Source organism: Thamnophis sirtalis, unplaced genomic scaffold, assembly GCF_051295495.1.
Source record: "Thamnophis sirtalis isolate CommonGarterSnake01/CBP01778 unplaced genomic scaffold, rThaSir2_p1.2 scaffold_5, whole genome shotgun sequence".
NCBI classification, from domain to species: domain Eukaryota; kingdom Metazoa; phylum Chordata; class Lepidosauria; order Squamata; family Natricidae; genus Thamnophis; species Thamnophis sirtalis.
The window spans coordinates 121,940,176-121,958,855 of NW_028261385.1; the positions used below are offsets into that span (position 1 = coordinate 121,940,176).

General features: G+C 42.0%; 1 protein-coding gene across 3 annotated transcripts in view; it reads right to left on the minus strand.

Moving 5' to 3' along the window:
- The window catches only part of SERTAD2 (SERTA domain containing 2), a 143,622-nt gene that overhangs the window by 32,743 nt on the left and 92,199 nt on the right, over positions 1-18,680 (minus strand). The window contains exon 1 of one of the 3 annotated variants that reach the window (XM_014062302.2): positions 6,472-6,602. The exons of 1 other annotated variant lie outside the window; for it this stretch is intronic. Coding sequence is in view for 1 of the 2 variants with exons in the window: in XM_087716812.1 (XP_087572938.1) it covers positions 6,060-6,151 (92 nt within the window). In the remaining variant the exon portion in view is untranslated. Of the gene's footprint in view, positions 1-6,059; positions 6,203-6,471; positions 6,603-18,680 lie in introns of those variants that run through there. One more of the 3 variants, XM_087716812.1, reaches the window with a different exon arrangement.

Below are 18,680 nucleotides of genomic sequence, written 5' to 3' on the forward strand. Positions count from 1 at the left end.
TTCTAAAGACTTCAGTCTTAAGAGTCCTTTGGACAGAAATTTAGAAATCACCATTCAGAGTCAGCAAATACTGTAAAAGTGAAAGAAAGCAAAGCAATTTGTATCTCGCGTAGCTTTCTTTTAAATTTGGGAGGGGGGGGAAGAGAATTTTATGAAAAATGTTAAGGTGGTGCTATACAGACAGATTTGCTTTTTAAGAACTTTGTTTCATAGCTACCTACACTTCATTAAATCAAACCTACCCCAGGGCATTTCAAAACTCGTTGGACCTGCTGACTGACTAGCTGTACAATCTGATTTAAATAGGCTCTTTTTTCAACACCCCCCCACTTCAACATATCTGCATAGTTTACTTGCCATTGTGGGCATTTCTTCCTATGTTGTTGCTCACTTTGCAGAATCTTGAACATGGGAAATGAAAATACTCTGCATCTAACACAGGAGCCACCTCTTATTTGTCAGAGGTACCAAGAAAATAAAACTGAAAGCAATAAACCAAAGAATCCCTGCTCTTTTTGTAAAATCATAGAACATAAAATAAGTTTATGTAGCCTGCATATGAAATAATTTATAAAGTAAACTATGCCATTAGTGCCTTTGTTATTTGCCATCCAGAAACACAAGTATTTTTTTTTCCCTTCTAGCTCTTGGGGCAGACAATTTCTGATGGTTTGATGCCTCCTAGAGTTTTATGTATTTCAAATGTGTGGCTCTCATTTTTGGAAACTTAGTAATTTTTTTTAAACAGCATCCATTCCATCGCCTTCCAACTTTCTAAGCTCAGCCACAAAGCAGAAAGCTGTTTGCTGTTGAAATTAACTAATCTGCTGCTTTATTTGGTCCCACCATTCTCTGGAGCTACTAAAGGTACACTTTTTTCCAAACCTTAAGGCAAAAACACTCATTATTTAATTACCATTTAGCACCAAAAAAATCCCTGTATAACTATTGAGTTAATCTTCTCCATATAAGTAACACAACACTTCATTCTCAGTCCACTTTTAAATGGACTTAGAATGGGAATGAGAAATACAATTTTAGACTGTATATTTTAATTTTCAATTCTCAGCAGAGAGATCTGCTTTGGATCTTTCAAAACAATTCCCAATCCCATTACAGATGTATAAAATGATTAACAACAGGCCTAGATTACTAGAAAGTTGCTTAGCACTCTAAATTAGCACCCCCTTCCCTGTGATTGTAAGCCGCCCTGAGTCCCCTCAGGGAGAAGGGCGGCCTATAAATCTTAATAAAAAAAAATAAAAAAAAAATAAATAACTTTCTGACATACAGGAATACTCAAAATTTCAATAAAACTTCTCAGTAACTCTGAGTTAATACTACACCTCTTTTGTGTCCTCAGTATTATATAATAAGGCCTGAATCAAGAGACCCAAAATCAACCACTATCTTCTATCCCTATGCAATAAAATGAGGAGTGGGTTTTGTTGTTACTTGCAGAATCAGATTTTCTTAGAAAAACCTATGGAAAGACATGAAGGCAACAACACAGTTTTGCATCATTATGGCTGAAAATAGAACTGGTTGTGTAACAAACAACTTTTGTGTCCCCGTGGAGATTCGTACCCTCTCCACCGTCCAAGTCCAAGCCTTCCGCATAGCCTTGAAGAACTGGCTCGCCCGTCAGGCCTGGGGATAAGGATCGTTACCCCGCCCGAATGATGAATGTATGTTGTCTATTATTTTATTATATGTTGTTATCTTAATGTTGTATCCCCCCTTTTCCTGGTTTTGTGTGAGCCGCCCTGAGTCCCCTCAGGGAAAAGGGCGGCCTACAAATGCTAATAAACCTAAACCTAAACCTTGTGTCACCTGGTCAGCAATAATGGCTGAATTTACCAAAACCTCACTCTGATCTTTAGTCATGTGACTCAGCCATGCATATTCGGAAAGTATAAGCTGTTCTCATAAACGTTAATAAGAATATTTGGATTCTTCCCTTTCAAATCCCTAAATCTAGTGCTACTAGACCTTAGTAGCAAAAGAATCCAGACAATCATTATATAACACAAAGATCTGATTACGGTATATTCTGTATCTCTTTACTGCCAACTAGTGGTTTCCTGGTTTTTGGCAGCCTAGATTTCCTTGCCCTGCCTAAAATGTAATCGTCAACTTTCATGGTATTTAAACATGATTAGTGTCTTATTTACAGATTAGCAATTTAACTTAGTTTAAGTAAAATGGAGTGTCAAGCTAAGGCTACTTTCTTTAGATATTGACAGATTCTTTGTCACTTAGACCCTCTTTTAACTAAAGCTGATTTGGAGCCAGTAATTTCCCACAGTAATAGAATGTTAAAAGGTGGCCATCTATTTTTTTCCCTCTCCTTCATATCTTTATAAAGAGTTCTGCTGGGGAGGGGAAGAGTTAAAACACATCTTATGCTTTTAATCATTCTTTGAAGTCAAGACAGATTATCAAATTAATCATGTGTGAAATAGGAATCCATGCTATTCCTAGTAATTTCTGCATCAAAAAGCTGCACAACCCAACATGGAAAGCAGAACCTATCCGCTTAGTTTCATCTCTAACAAACTGCATGCATTGGAATAACAAGTTGAGAAAAGCATAGGAAACAAGTTGAAGGAACAGATTAGGCCATGAAACTATACCACACCACGATCAGCATAGTTTGGTCTAGTGGTAAAAGCACCAAGGCTAGAAACCAGGAGACTTGAGTTCTCATCCCATGTCGTTAGGCTTGAAAGCCAGCAGGGTGATTTTGAGCAAGTCACTCACACAGTGGTGGTGGTGGTTGGGAGGAAAATAGGAGGAATGGGAATTATTAAATATGTTCACGCGTGAGTTTAAAAAAACTAAAATAAATAAAGTAAGCACCGCTGAAAATTGGTTATCTAGACCAGGCATGTCCAATTCGTAGCCCTGGACAGCTAGTAATTCAGGCCCAAAAGTTTGTAAACTGTTAACTTTCTGTGGTTTATATACTGTGTTTCCCCCAAAATAAGACAGGGTCTTATTTTCTTTTGATCCCCGAAATAAGAACTTGGCCTTATTTTTGGGGAGGTCTTATTATTTTTGAGGGTTATTTTTGAGGGCATGCCTTACACCATAGCATGCTCCCCCTTGCCTGTTAAATTCTTTACTTCTGTTCAAGTGTCAGGCTAAAGGGTTTTTGCTCTGGTTAATAACGGAACAATTAGCAAAAATCTTGCTGATTATGGGAAAAATAGATCAGCTGTTCTTATGCCCTAGACTCATTCCCTCCCTGCAGTCATTTAAACTGGACCTTGGACTCACTCACTGGCTTTCCTTTAGTGCATAAAATGATCTTTGGACTCGGTAATCAGAGCCTGCTGTTTCTGGCATAGTTTCTTTTCTTTTCTCTCTCTCCCCCCCCCGCCCCCCCATTTTGGCCAAGAAGCTGTTGCAACTGGCGCTGTCTCCATTTGTGTTATCTTTTAGACAAAAACTGTACTTCCAAAGGAGGCACTAAAGAGCCCTTATGAGGAGGGACAGAAGAACACAGCTACATTTAAAAAAAATATCAGTCTTACTTCTGATATGGTGCACTCTCAAATACAGATGAGGCAAATGCAAAATTCACAAGCCTCACTCCATTTAAAATGTGCAAAATATCAAACGAAGCTCTGTTGTACTTTTCACACTGATGTGTCATACCAAAAGTGAAGAATGAACATTTGTCAGCAAAGTAGTTCAACTGACTATTGTTATGTAAGATCCTCCAGAAGTTTTAAATTCAGGGACAAAGTGTTTTGGTATATATATACAAAATCAATCTATCATCATTAAGATAGCTTTTAAAAATCTGGTATCTAGATTACCAAACGTTTATCCCAATATAAGCTTTTTCTACTGTTTTTTTTATGTTGGAACAGGTATCCTGTTTTTTTAAAAAGTGAAACTTTTTTTTAAAAGCTAAACTTGTGAACACATATATCTGTGAAGTTTTTGTACTTTTAGAGGACTCTACTTGTACAAGCTGTCTTATTCAGAATAAAAATTATTATTAGAACAGGTTTTCCTATCTATTTTAGGCAACATCAGAAAAAAAAAAACCTGCAGCACAAAACGTTTTAGGAAATTCTCTATTACACGCTTGGTATAAATCTCAATAAACATAATTGCAATATTGGAAAATTCTTATTTCCTGCTCCTGAAGACAAACTTTTTTTTTATTAAATGATGCCCCCAAAGGAAGAAACTCATTGCAGCTGTTATACTAGATGCTACAATTCCTGTTTGAACAATGGAAGTGTTCCCTAGGATACAGACTTATATACCTGTCTGGCATCAAAGCTGCTAATCCCTTCTTCATCTCCAATACACACTGTCAGTCAGAAAATGCTTCCTCTTAAACTTAAAATTGGTTTCCTTCTATGGACACCAGGTTGTTTTATTATTTCAAGAAGAAAGAACATAGCAGGGCACTGCAAAGCTTCAGATTCAATTCTAAAAGTTGCCTTAAAGTGCAAGGAACAAAAATGTAGTACCTATCTACACAATCTATAATTCTTGGGGAAAGGATATTTAGGGCTGCTTTAAAGAGATGTCCTAAAAAAAACTTTTTTTTCTTCAAGAAGCTTTTGAAGGGGGGGGAGAGAAAAGGGATTGCCTTTTCCTTGCTTTGCAATACATGTATCAAATATAGGTTAGTAAAATATAATTAATACTAAGAATTCTTTCCTACTGCATCAGACAATTAATAAAACAATAAATAATTGATCAGTTTCTTCCTGCCACCTTTTCTGTATCTCTAAAGCTACCCAATTTGGCGCAAATTTAGGGGAACAGGAGTCTTGAAGATGAGAAAGGCTGAAATCAAGAGTAAAACTTCTCTTTGGGTGGCAAAGACCATAGCCCAATTGAATCACACGGTCAATATAGCAACACAGTAGCCTTCCTCAACCCATAACCTCCAAAAGGACTACAAATCCAATCTTCCCTACTCAGCACAGCTGTTGGCTATGGAAGCAAAATTTGTAATCCTAATGTGCCTGGAGGCCAGCACATTATAAAGACTGGGTTACAGTGTCATGGGCTAGATGGGAGTGGTTAACACAAGGCTGATCTTTGAGAGCAGAAAGCCAACACCTGGATACAAAGTCTAGGCTAAATCTGAACACTATTTTTCTGCCACTTTCAATTAAAAAGAAACAATCACTGAACAAACCCAATTGTATATTTGATATGGCAGTGGAATCAGGCCTATACTCCAAGCATTTATAAAACTTCACTGAAGCCAAAAGAGGCATGCTTCTTTGGAGCAGCCTGCTATTCGATCTCAAGGGAGCAACTGGAGGGGGTGACTCTGATTAAGAATTCTGAATGGTCACCATCCGCTGTGTGTGTGTGTGTGTGTGTGTGTGTGTGTGTGTGTGTGTGTGTGTGTTGCAAGATCTTACATGAACTTCCAGTCAAGTGAAACAAAGTTGGAGAGCTGTATTTCAATTAGTCTTGCCAACTTCTGCTCAGTGGCGACCCTGCTCTATCTGATTCAAGGAATGAAACTCTGCATTTCATATTCAAGAGTTGCTTTTAAACCTACTGCAGCTTTTAGGAAGCCAAAATTACAGCTATGATTTTCCAGTTATACCAATCCTGCTGTTCCATACCAATCCAAGACATGGATTAACCCAGTTGGAATATACATACTTACAACCAGGATAAAATGTTAATTCTACAACACACAGAGACACCTCTTTAAACTTCCTCCTCAGCAGGCCATCATGTCCTAACCAAACAGACAAATAATGCACAAATACTCAGGCTTTGCTCACTCAGAACCCCAGTTTAAGGTTCTCTTCCACCCACACATTTGCTTTTTCTCCAACATGAGAAAAACTGGTAAGCAGCTGCTACACACTGCATCTCCGACTCCACAGCACAAACGGAAAATTGTCAAAGCAAAACCAAGTTGCACTGTATAAAGATGGCTCTGAAAAACTCTCGATATATCACACTCGGAGAGTGAAGAAGAGAGCGACAAAACGTGCAGAGAGTTACATTCCAGCCGTAAGCCACACGAGTAGGCAGGCACGCACACACACACACACCTGCTCCAAGAAACATCGGACCCTCCGATCCTCTCTGCACGTTGGGATTCAGTGGTTTTATGTCCAGAAAAGTAACTCTTCTTACTGCCCATCGCTCTCTCGGAAGGCGAGGAAGACGGTCATCCAAAGGGTTTTCAAGGGGGGAATCCAACCAAGACATAGAAGAGTGGAGTTTCCCGAGTCTTTCTCGCGAACGTCTTACGAGGAAGATATTTATTAAGCCAGGGCCCCCGATTTGTCTAGAGTGCATCTCCCCGCCCGCCCACCCCCCCTCCCCGCGCACACCTCCAATTTCCCCCACTTCGCTGACCGAGTCAATTACATCCCTCGTTGGATTGTGCGTGACTCCTGGCGACGGAAACCCCCCCCCCACTTTGGCCCGCTCCTCTCTTCAGCGGCGAGTTGAACTTACCACATGCAGTTCCTCCTGAGAACTAAAGCATCAGGGTCTGCTTGCCGCGCGGTGCACGCTCCTAATCTTCCACTCGCTCCATATGTCTCTCTCCTCGCCCGCGGGGGGGGGGGGGCTGACGGTGGGACAGAGGAGGTGGAATAGGGTGGGGGGCGGGGAAGCGAATGCCGCTCGGGGAGGATTTAAGCCTCCGCTTTCCTGTGGCTGCGGCGATCACGAAGCATTATACAATGGAGGAGGAGGAGGAGGAGGAGGGAGGGAGGGAGGGAGCAGGCAGGCGAGCGCTGGAAGAGCAGCAGCCTGCGCTTCCAGCACTTGCCAGGCGGAGAGAGTGACGCGAGGAAAGGCTTCTGCAAGCTCCTTGCCCTTTGGCTCACGTTGGAAGCCCCGCCTATGTCCCTAGGCAGGCAGGCACTCCGTCTCCCTCCCTCCTTTTCTACCGCTGCCGCCGCCTGCTCTCCACTCCCCTCCGCCCCACCTCCCTCAGAAAGGCCTGGGAGGCAGGCGACACATGCCCCCTTGCTGGGCCAGCTAAGGAGGGCGGGGCGTAGGGCCCCGTTCTCCCTTACATGTGCCTTTGTCCCAAGAGATCAGCTATGCTAATATAAATCTGCTGCTTGCTGCAGAAGACAACACGAGCGCGCGGTCACCGCCCGCCCCAGCCGCACACGCCAGGGAGAGAAAGGGTGACAGCAGGCGCAGTCAATGTCGCTATCATCCAGCCCCCCCCCCCCAGCCCGACTCGGATGCCAGAGGGGCTTGGGAAGAGCGGGCCGATTTATTAACAACCAGTCAATAAATAAAGGTGATGAACGGGCACTGGAGGGAAGGCTATACCTTCGAAATGTAAAGGTAATATGCTGGTTCCAGCCCTCATCTTGGGCGCCCTGGAAGGCAGACCCGCCTCAGTCCCTCCGGTGAGCCGTAATAATCTGGGGCTGCCCTCTGCACATGCCCAGTGGCAGTCACGGCTTATGTTGTACACCTTCCGGGTTCGTACTCTAGTTCTGTTAACGGCCTTCCCAATGGGTTTCCTTGGGACTCGGAGCGCATCGGCTCTATTGTGCCAGTTCTACGGACCGGTGAGGTTGCCGGCCAGGAATTTCGATGTTCCGGACCGAGGCTGGTTTTGGGCTGAGACCAGCCTCTAAACTCAGATCAGCTCCAATCTTAGTGGAGGGACAGAGGAAGAAACCTGGATCCAGCCTTTCAGCCTCCAGCACACGCCACCTACATCACGCAGGCGACTCTTTCAAAAACCGAAGGCGGCAACCGAGCCAAGCAACTCTCGTTTCCGAAAGAAAAAGTCAGGCAGGCCGAAAATGGCAGGGAGACGAGACGCCACTGTACTCGCCGTTCGGATTGCGCAGAATTGGCGCGGTTCTCGGGGACAAAACGCAGCCCGGCTGGAGTTCCCGTGCGGACGCGCTAAGGCTGAGCCTCTCTGCCCCCGCCCGCCCGAACCCCCCCCCCCCAAAGCAACGAGTCTGCAGCTTGAAGCCAACCGCAACTATGATAAGCACGCGAGCTATTCAACAACTTGAAATTAGTCAACAAGTCAAACTGGAGCAGGACTGCGAGTTCCTGAAAGGAGCAGCAACAGCAGGCGGGCTCCGCAGAAGGGACAACAGCTGGGCTCCCCCTCGCCAGCCAGAGCCGCGCTCGAGAGAAGTGGGCGGGCAGTGCAGAGCGGGGGTTTCGCTCCCAGGGCGGGGAGGCCTCTCTCTCCCTGGCATGTGTGCGAGGAGGGGGGAGGGGAGGCTTGTTTCGTCCCTCAACTTGTGCAGGACTTTTTCCTCGCTCTTCCCAGGAGATCCTTGGGTTTCCCCCCTCCCCTCTGTCTTTCTCTCGCCCCCTCCCCCTCGCCAAAGGCGTAGGTGAGCAAGCTGAAAGCTCCCTTCTAACAGAGCATTGCGTAACTCTTTTAAGAGGCAGTGAGAAAGGGGGGGGGGGAGCGAAACGCCCGGGCGCGGCACGACGGTGCGAGGGAGAAATGAAAGCTGGACTTTCCGGCCGTCACGAAGCCTGGGCGATTCGGTGTAGATCGAGTGGATCTTAGGCTGGGAGGGGGAAAGAGCCCGCAAAAGATGCACTCCTCCCAAGGCCTGCAATCAGTAAGTACTGTAAGCCGCACCAATAAGCCACACAAACTATCCGATTTCTGATCGAGCCTACGGACTATCCTGAACTTTTTTTTTTGTTCCCTGGATTCCGTTCCTATGACACACACACAACCCGGCCGCCAAAGACAACGACAATAAAATACCCCCTCCCTCCCCCTTCGCTGTCCAACAGAAGTCTAATTCTCAAAAATACGAGTTACAGAGCGGGGGAGTCAATGGATGATCAGACCGTGCATTCAGCAGTAGTAGCAGTAATAATAGAAACAATAGTGCTACTAGCAATCTTCAATAAGGGATCCATCCAGTGGAAAAGAAATTCTGGTGACTTAACAGACAATGCCAGCATTAAGGAAGTAGATTTCCACTGCTTTCTTCCGGGATCTTTTGGTCTAGGACAGGCCAGAGAATCTCTCCAGTAATAACCAGGATGATTCTCCTTAGCTTCCAAGACAGATGAAATGACCCAGCTCCTGGCACACAGTAATCAGTTGAATGAAAAGGAAAGGAAGAAACTCAGTAAACTTTGCCATCTTTCCTCCCACTGGGCATTGAATCAGATGAGGAGACAAGTTTTCCTATCATAAAACCATCATTTCTGTAAAGTCACACTTGGGTCACAGAAATGAGATCAATACATGAAGATTTGAAGGAAAGCCATTGTAACACTATCAATACTTTAAATGTAACATTTCAAAGAGTATTCTAAAACTTCATCCACACGCATTCAAATGTTGGCTACCACTTAAAAATCTTCATTAAATAATCCTGACTTTTAATTATTCACCAAGTTGTACGAAGTAACAACCCCCCCCCCCAGTGAAATATTTTAGGGAATATTAAAAGAGGCACAATATTTCCCCAAAGGAGAAAAATCTTAACTACCTACCTGCTTTCTACCTAAACAGCCTCCAGCAGATGTCTGAGATGAATAGTTTGTGCCCATTAAGAAAGATTGGGGCAATCTATTCACAAACAACACCTTCATCTCCAGATGATGGGATTAAAATTTACATCCCCCACCCAAATTCTAAGAACAGGACATGACCTTTAGGACATAATAGGATTAACCTACCACCATTAGAATAGCAAAAGATACCAAGCTCACTACATTGCACAACCCCCTGCAGCATCTCAGAACCCTATAAAAATCCATGTGCTCATCAAACCAATTAGTCAGCTGTCCCAACATGCTGTTGTTGCTTCTGCTCATCAATAAACAGAGTCCTTCTTTCCAATCAGCCTCCATATTATTTCCAGTGCCTTTCTCCTGGTTTGGAACCGAACCGGATTTTTCTTCCAACAAAGTGCATTGAGAAAAATAAAGCTTTAGGACTTACCATAGTAATATTATTAGTCATTATTTGTGAAAGCCCAATTGGTCGAATAATTAAGATGTGGGGCTAGAAACCAGGAGATTGTGAGTTCTAGTCCTGCCTTAGGCATGAAAGCCAGCTGTCAGATCCCTAAAAGTGATACTGCCATTCAATTGGGAGAAGAGCCTTGGAGTTAAATCATTAGCTACATCTGAAACAACTGAGTTTTACAACTTTACAACTGGTTTCCTGTCACCGGGAGACTGAAGGTCCCAACATCTCTGGAGGGATGTTTATGGTAGCCATGTGGGATATATAACTTTGATGTCTAACTAGAGATAGCCATGGGAACGTGTGCTTTATTGACTCCCAGGGCAGAAGAGTTAAGGAAGCATCTTCACACTTGTGTCTTGGTCAGAATCTGCATTCGGACAAAGGGGAGGGGTCATCATCAGCTTAATCCCATTTGCATGGCCTAAAGTTTTCAGATGCTGCTTTGCTTCTAATGGTTTCCATCCTGCTTGATTAAAGGTTCCTTTTGAAATAATCCGTTTCAAGAGTCTTTACTTCCTCAAGTTAGGAGAGGAGCCATTACACCAGCTGGGTGACTTTGAATCTATCATCCCAACTAACCACACAAGATTGTGGGGAAAGTAGGAGGAGGGTGTATACATAGTCCTCCGCGAGCTGCACTGGCTACCAATTGGTCTCCGGACGCAACTCAAGGTGTTAGTTATTACCTTTAAAGCCCTACATGGCTTAGGGCTAGCGTACCTGCGAGACCGCATACTGCCACATACTTCCCAGCGGCTGGTAAGATCCCACAGATTGGGCCTCCTTCAGATGCCATCAGCCAGACAGTGTCGGCTGGCGGGTCCCTGGAGGAGAGCTTTCTCTGTGGCTGCTCTGACCCTTTGGAATCAGCTACCCCCAGATATCCGGACCTTACCCACTCTCATGGCCTTCAGGAAACCTGTTAAAACATGTCTGTTCCGGCAGGCCTGGGGCTGTTGACCTCATTGTTGAGGTCCAGCCCCGATTAGAATGAATGCATGTGTTGTGATTTTAAACTGTCTTTTTTTTCTTATTTTTTTCCTTATTTTATTTCTTTCTTCCTTCTTTTGTAAGCCGCCCGGAGTCCTTTGGGATTGGGCGGCATATAAATTTTAATAATAAATAAATAAATCGTCCTTGACATACGACCACAATTGAGTCCAAAATTTTTATTGCTAAGTGAGACAGTTAAGTGAGTTTTCCCCATTTTACGACCTTTCTTATCATTGTTAAGGGAATCATTGAAGTTGTTAAGTTAGTAACATGATTGTTAAGTGAATCTGGCTTCCTCATTGACTACTTGTCAGAAGGTCACAAAAGGTGATCACATGACCTCTGAACACTGCAATGATAGATACGAGTCAGATATCTGAATTTTGATCATGTGACCATGGGGATGCTCCAATGATTGGAAGTGTGAAAAACAGTCATAAATCACTTTTTTCAGTACTGTTGTGAATTTGGTCACTAAATGAAGTGTTTTTTGTAAGTTGAAGACTACCTGTATTTAAGTATGTTTGCTACCTTGAGTTAGTTATAAAAATAATTAAGGTAATGAGTAAATAAATAATATCAAGGCAGCTTATATCAGTCAATTATCTTCCTGTAATCGAATCATATTTTAGAAGTTCAGAAGGCATGTCTGAAAAACGAAATTCATCTGAAAGTGCAATCTTTAATGTTTCATGCAATATAAGCTTTTTAAATTCAAGACTAAGCAATAGAAATGATACACATACCCCCAATTTTAGATATCCAACATGGTTGTGAGAATGGAGACTTTATCCAATGTGTTCTGAAGAATTTGCATCCTACTGTAACCATAATTAATTTTTTGATTCCCATACTTTTACAATCTAATATTTTCCTTGGAGTAAACATTTATATTTTTATTTAAATTGAATAAATTATTATTAAACATAAATAAGTTTAATAAAACATACTTTGTGTATTATCATAATCCACAATTGCAATTCTTAGTCTTCTCTTTCTCCTTAGAAAAACCAGGACTCGTCTTGATTTTTAATTAATCAAAACCTGGTCATACCATCAGCCCCAGGAGCCCCAAGATATTGGCAAGGTGACTCCCATTATTTTTAACATCTGTTGTCCTCTCTTCGCTTTATAATTTTCATTTTTTAAACAATAATTATTTTAGATGATTACTATCTTGTATGTCATCAAGGAAGAGATGGGTGTCTATATAAATGTTATGGTGAATGATAAGTAATCTGAAGTTAGTTTCTATATTGGTATGTTATCATGATGGGTAATCAAAATGGATTCTTCATAAGAATGAAAGCATTGTGCAGTTTATTTTCAGTATTGAGAATTACAGTTTATTTTGCAGAGGAGAATTTGGGGTGTTTTTTTTTTAACAAAATGTGATTTTTTTTTGAAGATAGTAAGCAGATAGTATAAGCAATTTTAATTGAACTTAAGCAAACACCTACACTTTTAAGTTCCCTTAAAACATATAGACAGACAAAAAAGACATACATATAAAAATTCACTCTGCATCACCAAATTTAGATATAAATTCATTGCCAGAATTCAGTGTGAGAATGTCAGATTTAGACTCAACTCCCACTCCATTCTGTTCCATTAAAGTGCAAGGCCAGTTACAGTGAACACCACAGGAATTGTGCATTTTTTTCTCTTTAAAAAGTATTGTTCATAGTACTTACTACAATAAAAACCTGAATGAAATATTTCTAAAATTCTGTTCTATGATGGCCAACTGTTTGTGGATGCTGTAGAAATGGTTCCTGCATCAGAGAGTTGGGGTTACTTGACTTGCAAGATACCTTCTAATCCTTACATTCTATGAGGCTATGAAATTCATCTAGAATTTAGAGCTTTATCAAATTGTTCACCTAAGTCAGGGATGGGGAATCATGGCCATTTTATGTCTTATGGACATGCTGGCTCAGGAACTCTGGGAACTGAAGTCAACAAGTCATAAAAGGACCATGGTTTCCTATCCCTGACCTAAGTTCTTTTCATTCACTCTCCTCTCCAAAGCACAAGTAGTAGTTGTAAATATATATATATAATTATTTTAATTATAAAAATATAAGCTGGATGTACAATTCTGTTCCAGTGATGCCCCTATACCCCATTCTGCCCATCATTGAATGTAAATAACAGTAACAATAGTAATAGCTGAGAGACTATTTGTGCTACAATGTCTAACAACCACTAGCAAGTGGATTGATAATCTGGAAAGCGCTTGGTTATTTTCTAAGCAGAAAGAATAACTAAATAACATCTACAACCAAGAAGTGCAATGGGAAATCAACCGAAGGTAGATAGTCTCTTTTTCAACCCAATCTTACACCCCACAGATGGAGACATGACCTCCTGGAAAGTTGTAAAGACATGGCTTCTTTGTGGGACCTTTCAGCATTGTTTCTGGAACCATCAAAAATTTGATATTGCAATAATATTATTGCTATATTTTATTATACAGTGTAAACTGCCCAGAGCATGGGTGTCCAACCTTTCAGCTTGCCTGGGCTGCATTGAGTGAAAAGAAATTGTCTTGGGCCCCTTATAAAATATATAATACAGTTAATGTATATAAATCACATAATGTTTAAAGTTTACAGTCTTTTGGGGTTGCATTACTAGCTGTCCCAGGTGACATGTGGCCTGTAAACGATTGATCGCACACACCTGGCCTAGAGTCTGGATGCTTTGATGTTTATTAATTTCATAATATTGCACTATGTTATTAAGGCTTCAGAAAAGTTCTTCACTACAGGAACTCAAAGTTTACAATTCAAGTATGTAAATGGTATAAAAATTATAAATTGCATAGACTAATTTACAGTTGTTGGTTTTTTTTTAGATATTATAAGAAACAGTTAAAATGTTGTTAGAGAGCTTCAGCCCCTGTCATCACAAAGAACCAAAGCACTTATCGGAAAACAGCTGGGGGAACTGGAATTCAGGATGATATATAAAGCTCCCTGCCCCCCACAACTTACTCCCATCACCAAGGGAACTGGCCTCCTAGAAAACAAATCAGTGAGTTTCATATTGCATTTTCGTCTGGTGGTTCTGAACGAATGCTAACCTGAGCACCATTAAACCAAATGTTAAAGCATATCAAAATCAATGGGACTTCGCTGTGTCTAGTTTTGGAACACAAAATCCCCAGAAAACACCCATTTGAATTTCCTGATTATTGATTATTTTGACCATTGTGGAGGAGGTGGCGGCGATTATTGGAAGAATCAGCATGTGTATCAAAATTCAGCCCATTACCCACAATACCTTGTGCTAAATTTTCATTTTAGAGTATTTGAATTTCTTCCCCACTGGATGTTGTGAATGAATATCTCACACTGACCAAAAGGAGTCTATTGCCATTCTTTGTTAGATTCTTCTTTCATTCTAAATGTAGATAGAATGCTTAAGGAAAAGCACAAGGATATTTGTGGAAAAAAGCATGAGGGAGGAGTGTTGTGTCTGCTGCCTTGAGCTCCTGAAGGAAAAAAAAATGGGACACAAGCTCATAATCCATACATCCATGCCTACAACTGGACTTTTGCGGGGAAAAACTGCTTGTTGAGATTCCCAGGTCAACAGGTGGGATGGACTTTCTTCATTGGCATCCATTGCAAAGGACTCTGCTACCATTGGGAGACAGAAAGTGCCTGAGCCTGCATGGGTAGCCTAAGAAACCCGAGTGTCAGCCAAAAAGAACAGCCTTCACAATCACAAAATACACTGGTTGACAGCCCTTTCATTCTTCCAGGCAGCTGATTTATAACTTTTACTTTTACAACAGGGTGAAACTGTCCTTTGTAAAGCACAAAAGAAGCCCATCATTTTCTGTAGAGAAATCTCATGCACTTTGCTTTTGACGTGATGAGAGCAGGCACCTCCGAAGCATAACTTGCTTCTTCTTGGGTGTGCGAGAGGGTGGGGCTTGGCTCTCTGCTAAGTGTGGGTGGCACTATCAGAAGGAAATGCAGTTGTGTGGATGCGGAAAAGTTTCTTGTCTTCCACTAAGGAAAGCTGCTTCGTTTAATGAAGCAAAGCAAGGCTATCTGTTTGGAAGGAAACCTTTAGAAGTTGTATTCACGCTGCTGCTGTTCCTCCCTCCAACCCCCCCCCCTCTCCAACGAGCAGTTGCTGAGTAGCTAAGGTGGTTCTAAATAAAGAACTGGAGTCAACAACAGGAAATAACTCCCACAGAAAAAAGAGAGCGAGCGCACTGAATACAAACTCTCTCTCCAACTCTTGCATGCAGCTGACAGCAGCCTTTTTGTTCTTTGCATATGGCATCAAAAACCATAGCTTTTCAAAGCATGCAGTTGGCTTTTTCACCATGGCAAGTTGGCCATTATACTTGCATTTTGCAGAAAAAGAACTTCCCTCCCCCAGTAGATAAGTCTCGCCTCTCAAACACCACCTTCAAACCCTTCCCCACCTGCCCTCCTATATAATTCTGGCTGGGCCAGCCAAACTATGGTCTATCCCTCAAGAGCCCATCCAGCAAGGGACAAAATGTCTACTGAAAAGCTTTTTTTATGAAATTGGGGGAGGGGGGGATGAATGTGAAAGAGCAAGTGGGGCAAATCTTGGTGTCTTTGTTGCATGTAGTATCAGCTCTGAAATTAGTGGCAACCTCAGCTTTCCACTGTAAAACCCCTTAGCTTGTTCTCAGAAGAAAGCATTAAAAACACTGCACCTATTGGACAGTAAAGAGGATATTGGACAGAGCCATCAGAATTAATAGAAATGAATTTGGTTCAGGAGCTATAGTTTACATCTTCCATAAAATTATAGATACCTCTGTATGACTGACAGCACACAAATTAGTGTTCTCAAAAGATACATTTAGCTCTTAATTTTGAAGACTGCTAGGTGACCAGTTTTTCAAGATGCTTGAGATCAATTCTGGGGAAATTAAGGCACTTCAAAGCCATCCACTCCCATGGGCTAATATAATTTCTTCCTCTGTACTACTCATAATATAATTTCTCTGTACTCCGCACTGTTGAGGCGATGTGCTATTTGAATAGCATGGCTGCTCTTTTTTGCAACATCCCCTCAAATTAGGCCCATATGAAATAGCTATTCCCCAGACCAGCCCCTCTGCCCTGTAAATTAGAATCTTGATCCCCATTCACATTGGCCCTTGTGAGTGACTAATACTTGAAAATTCAGTGATCCTGTTCTCAGCTTACCTACCTAGAGACGGGTTTCCAATGCTAACTCTAGCCTGAATCATCTTTTTAGTACACCCTTCTGTATTGGCCAAAGTCACAAAGGGCTCTGAGAAAGACCTGGTGAATAATCGATTGCCAAGAGGATCTTTCTGATGCAAATGGGGCCTAGATAATAGGAAGAGGGAGCAGGAAGTCAATCCTCAAGCGCTTGAAGGAAGCTCCAACAAAAGGAAGCTAGTTCACTCTTTAGCTGGGAGAGATTCCTGTCCATCAGAGCTGATTGATGAGTCATTTAGCATTGCCCATTTAGGCAAGAATGGAAAATGTAGAAAAATGAAGTCATGATCAGCAAGAATGTTAGGCACCAAAAGAACCAGCATTGGCATCATATTTTAAGAGCACTGTGGCTTTCCATAACTCAAAATATATACATGGAATATTTAAATAGGAATTGTACCTTACACATTCTCACATGCACGAAAACTGGATTTTTAGTAACCAATGAGAATATTAGATGCTGCATTCTGAGAGATCCTTTCCTTTTTGACCCCAAAGATTAATAGGGGGGGGGTGTATCTGTGTTTGTGTGTGTTTGTGTGTAAAGGGAGAAGGAAGGTTATTACGTGATTAAAAAAAGACACAATTCCGAGCATTGTTCACATTTCCAAAACGGCAACTTTCATAGTACTTTATCACTTTACGTTTTTAGACATAAATGCATTGTGCCCCCTCACAGGGCTTCTGGCACTGCAGCTGTGAGGGGACAGAAACGGAACAAGTGGCAGGAAGCGAAGAAGGGGGCTAATTCCACAGCAAAAATAAAAAAGGATAACAAGATCAGGTGGGAAGAGATTTTAGAAAGTTATTCTGGCAGGCAAGTTCGGAGGTTGAGGATGGTGGAATGTTGCATCCCTGGACAGAAAAGCAGGAGGAGACCTTGCAAGGCCTGGTGTGTGACCTTCCTTTTCCTGTCCAGAAGTAGTTCTGGCAAAGCTGACCAGCAACCCCATCCCCACTTCTGTCATTGTGTGCAGTTGCTATCCTGATAAGCTCTAATACAGAAACCCAGCTCTGAAAATACAGCCACCAACACACCCTGAGCCGCATTTCCTTCTGACAGCTGTTTTGACAGTTGGGCTGTCTTTGCAGCAACATGACTGAGCCAGGCCAGAGGTTAGTAGTAGGCAAAATTATTTTTAAAAAATATGAAGAAAGGATTAGCTAGCAAGCTATTGATAAATACAAATAGGAGGAGTGTAAATATATATGTATGTGTGTGTGTATGCATTTTGCCCCTCTTTTAGCCTTCATTTTTGAGCTGTTTTATGGCCCCTGCCAAGTACAAATGGAAAAGAAATGTTGGGTGGGTTAACTGAAACAATTTTCCACTAGGATAGCTTACTTATGTACTGAAGCACATTATAATCAGTCCACGCTGCAACAGAAATAAGAATTTCAATATTGCTGAGCTACAGTTAGTAGAATCCTTTGCCATTTTCCATGCTGCTGAGATTTACTGGGGGTAATTCAACAACATCTGGAAGAATATGGCTTCACCCACACCTGCACAATGCTCACCTGAGTACATGTTTAAATATGCTCTCACTAATAAACAACTGACTATATTATTCGAGGAGGTGAGTGGGTGTGTTTCCTCTTCAAAATATATGACTGTGCCAGGTAATCTATCATCCTTCTCCATCCATCTCTACTTATTACCATTTTGGAGACAAAAGCCTGTTTTAAGCCATGTTAAGTGAGAGAAGCAGTTTTTACTTATACGCTTGGAAAATCTACAAAGGAGCCGAAGCCAATTTTATTTGGTAAACAGGAATTGGCTGCCAGGAGAAGAGCAAACCCCAGCAAAAACAACATAGAGATTTGAGAGTAAAACTTGGTAGCTGTTCGAGCAAATCCCAGTGGAAAACTTTGGCATGCAAGCCAAAATCCTGACTCAGTCTTTGCCACAATTGCAAACAATTGTACCTACTGCTATCTGAAGCTGGGCTTTTCTTACTGAAGGCAGGATTTTTTTGAAGTTGTTAACCATTGATTCCCCCTCCCCTCCTTTTAGCAGCTAAAAATCTACAGAGAGGCACACAGTGGCAAATCTTGAGCTTGTTCTCTGAAAAAGTAACGGGAGGAAGTGGGGGGGGGGGGGAAGAGAGAGAGAGAGAGAGAGAAAGACTGAATACAAGAATCTGTGAAATTGCAATGTTTACAAGCTCACAGCTCATTAGTTTCAACCTTACATCTGAAAAAGCGCCCTGTTTCTGCCCACTTGAACTGATACACAAAGCTTTAACAACAGCCATGATTCACAGTCAACTCCAGTCATGCTCATAAGTGATGTGGCACATTCTCAGTGCCTCCAGTATTTGCGTAATTGAGCTTCATTTGTTCTGCCCCTAGCTTGCGTGGAGTGCTGAAAGCAGCAGTGTCATCCGCCCCAGCTCCTCCTCCTCCTCCTCCTACCTGGCCGACAGCACGACTCACTATGAATAAGAGAGAAAACTATGGATGACAAAAAGTAC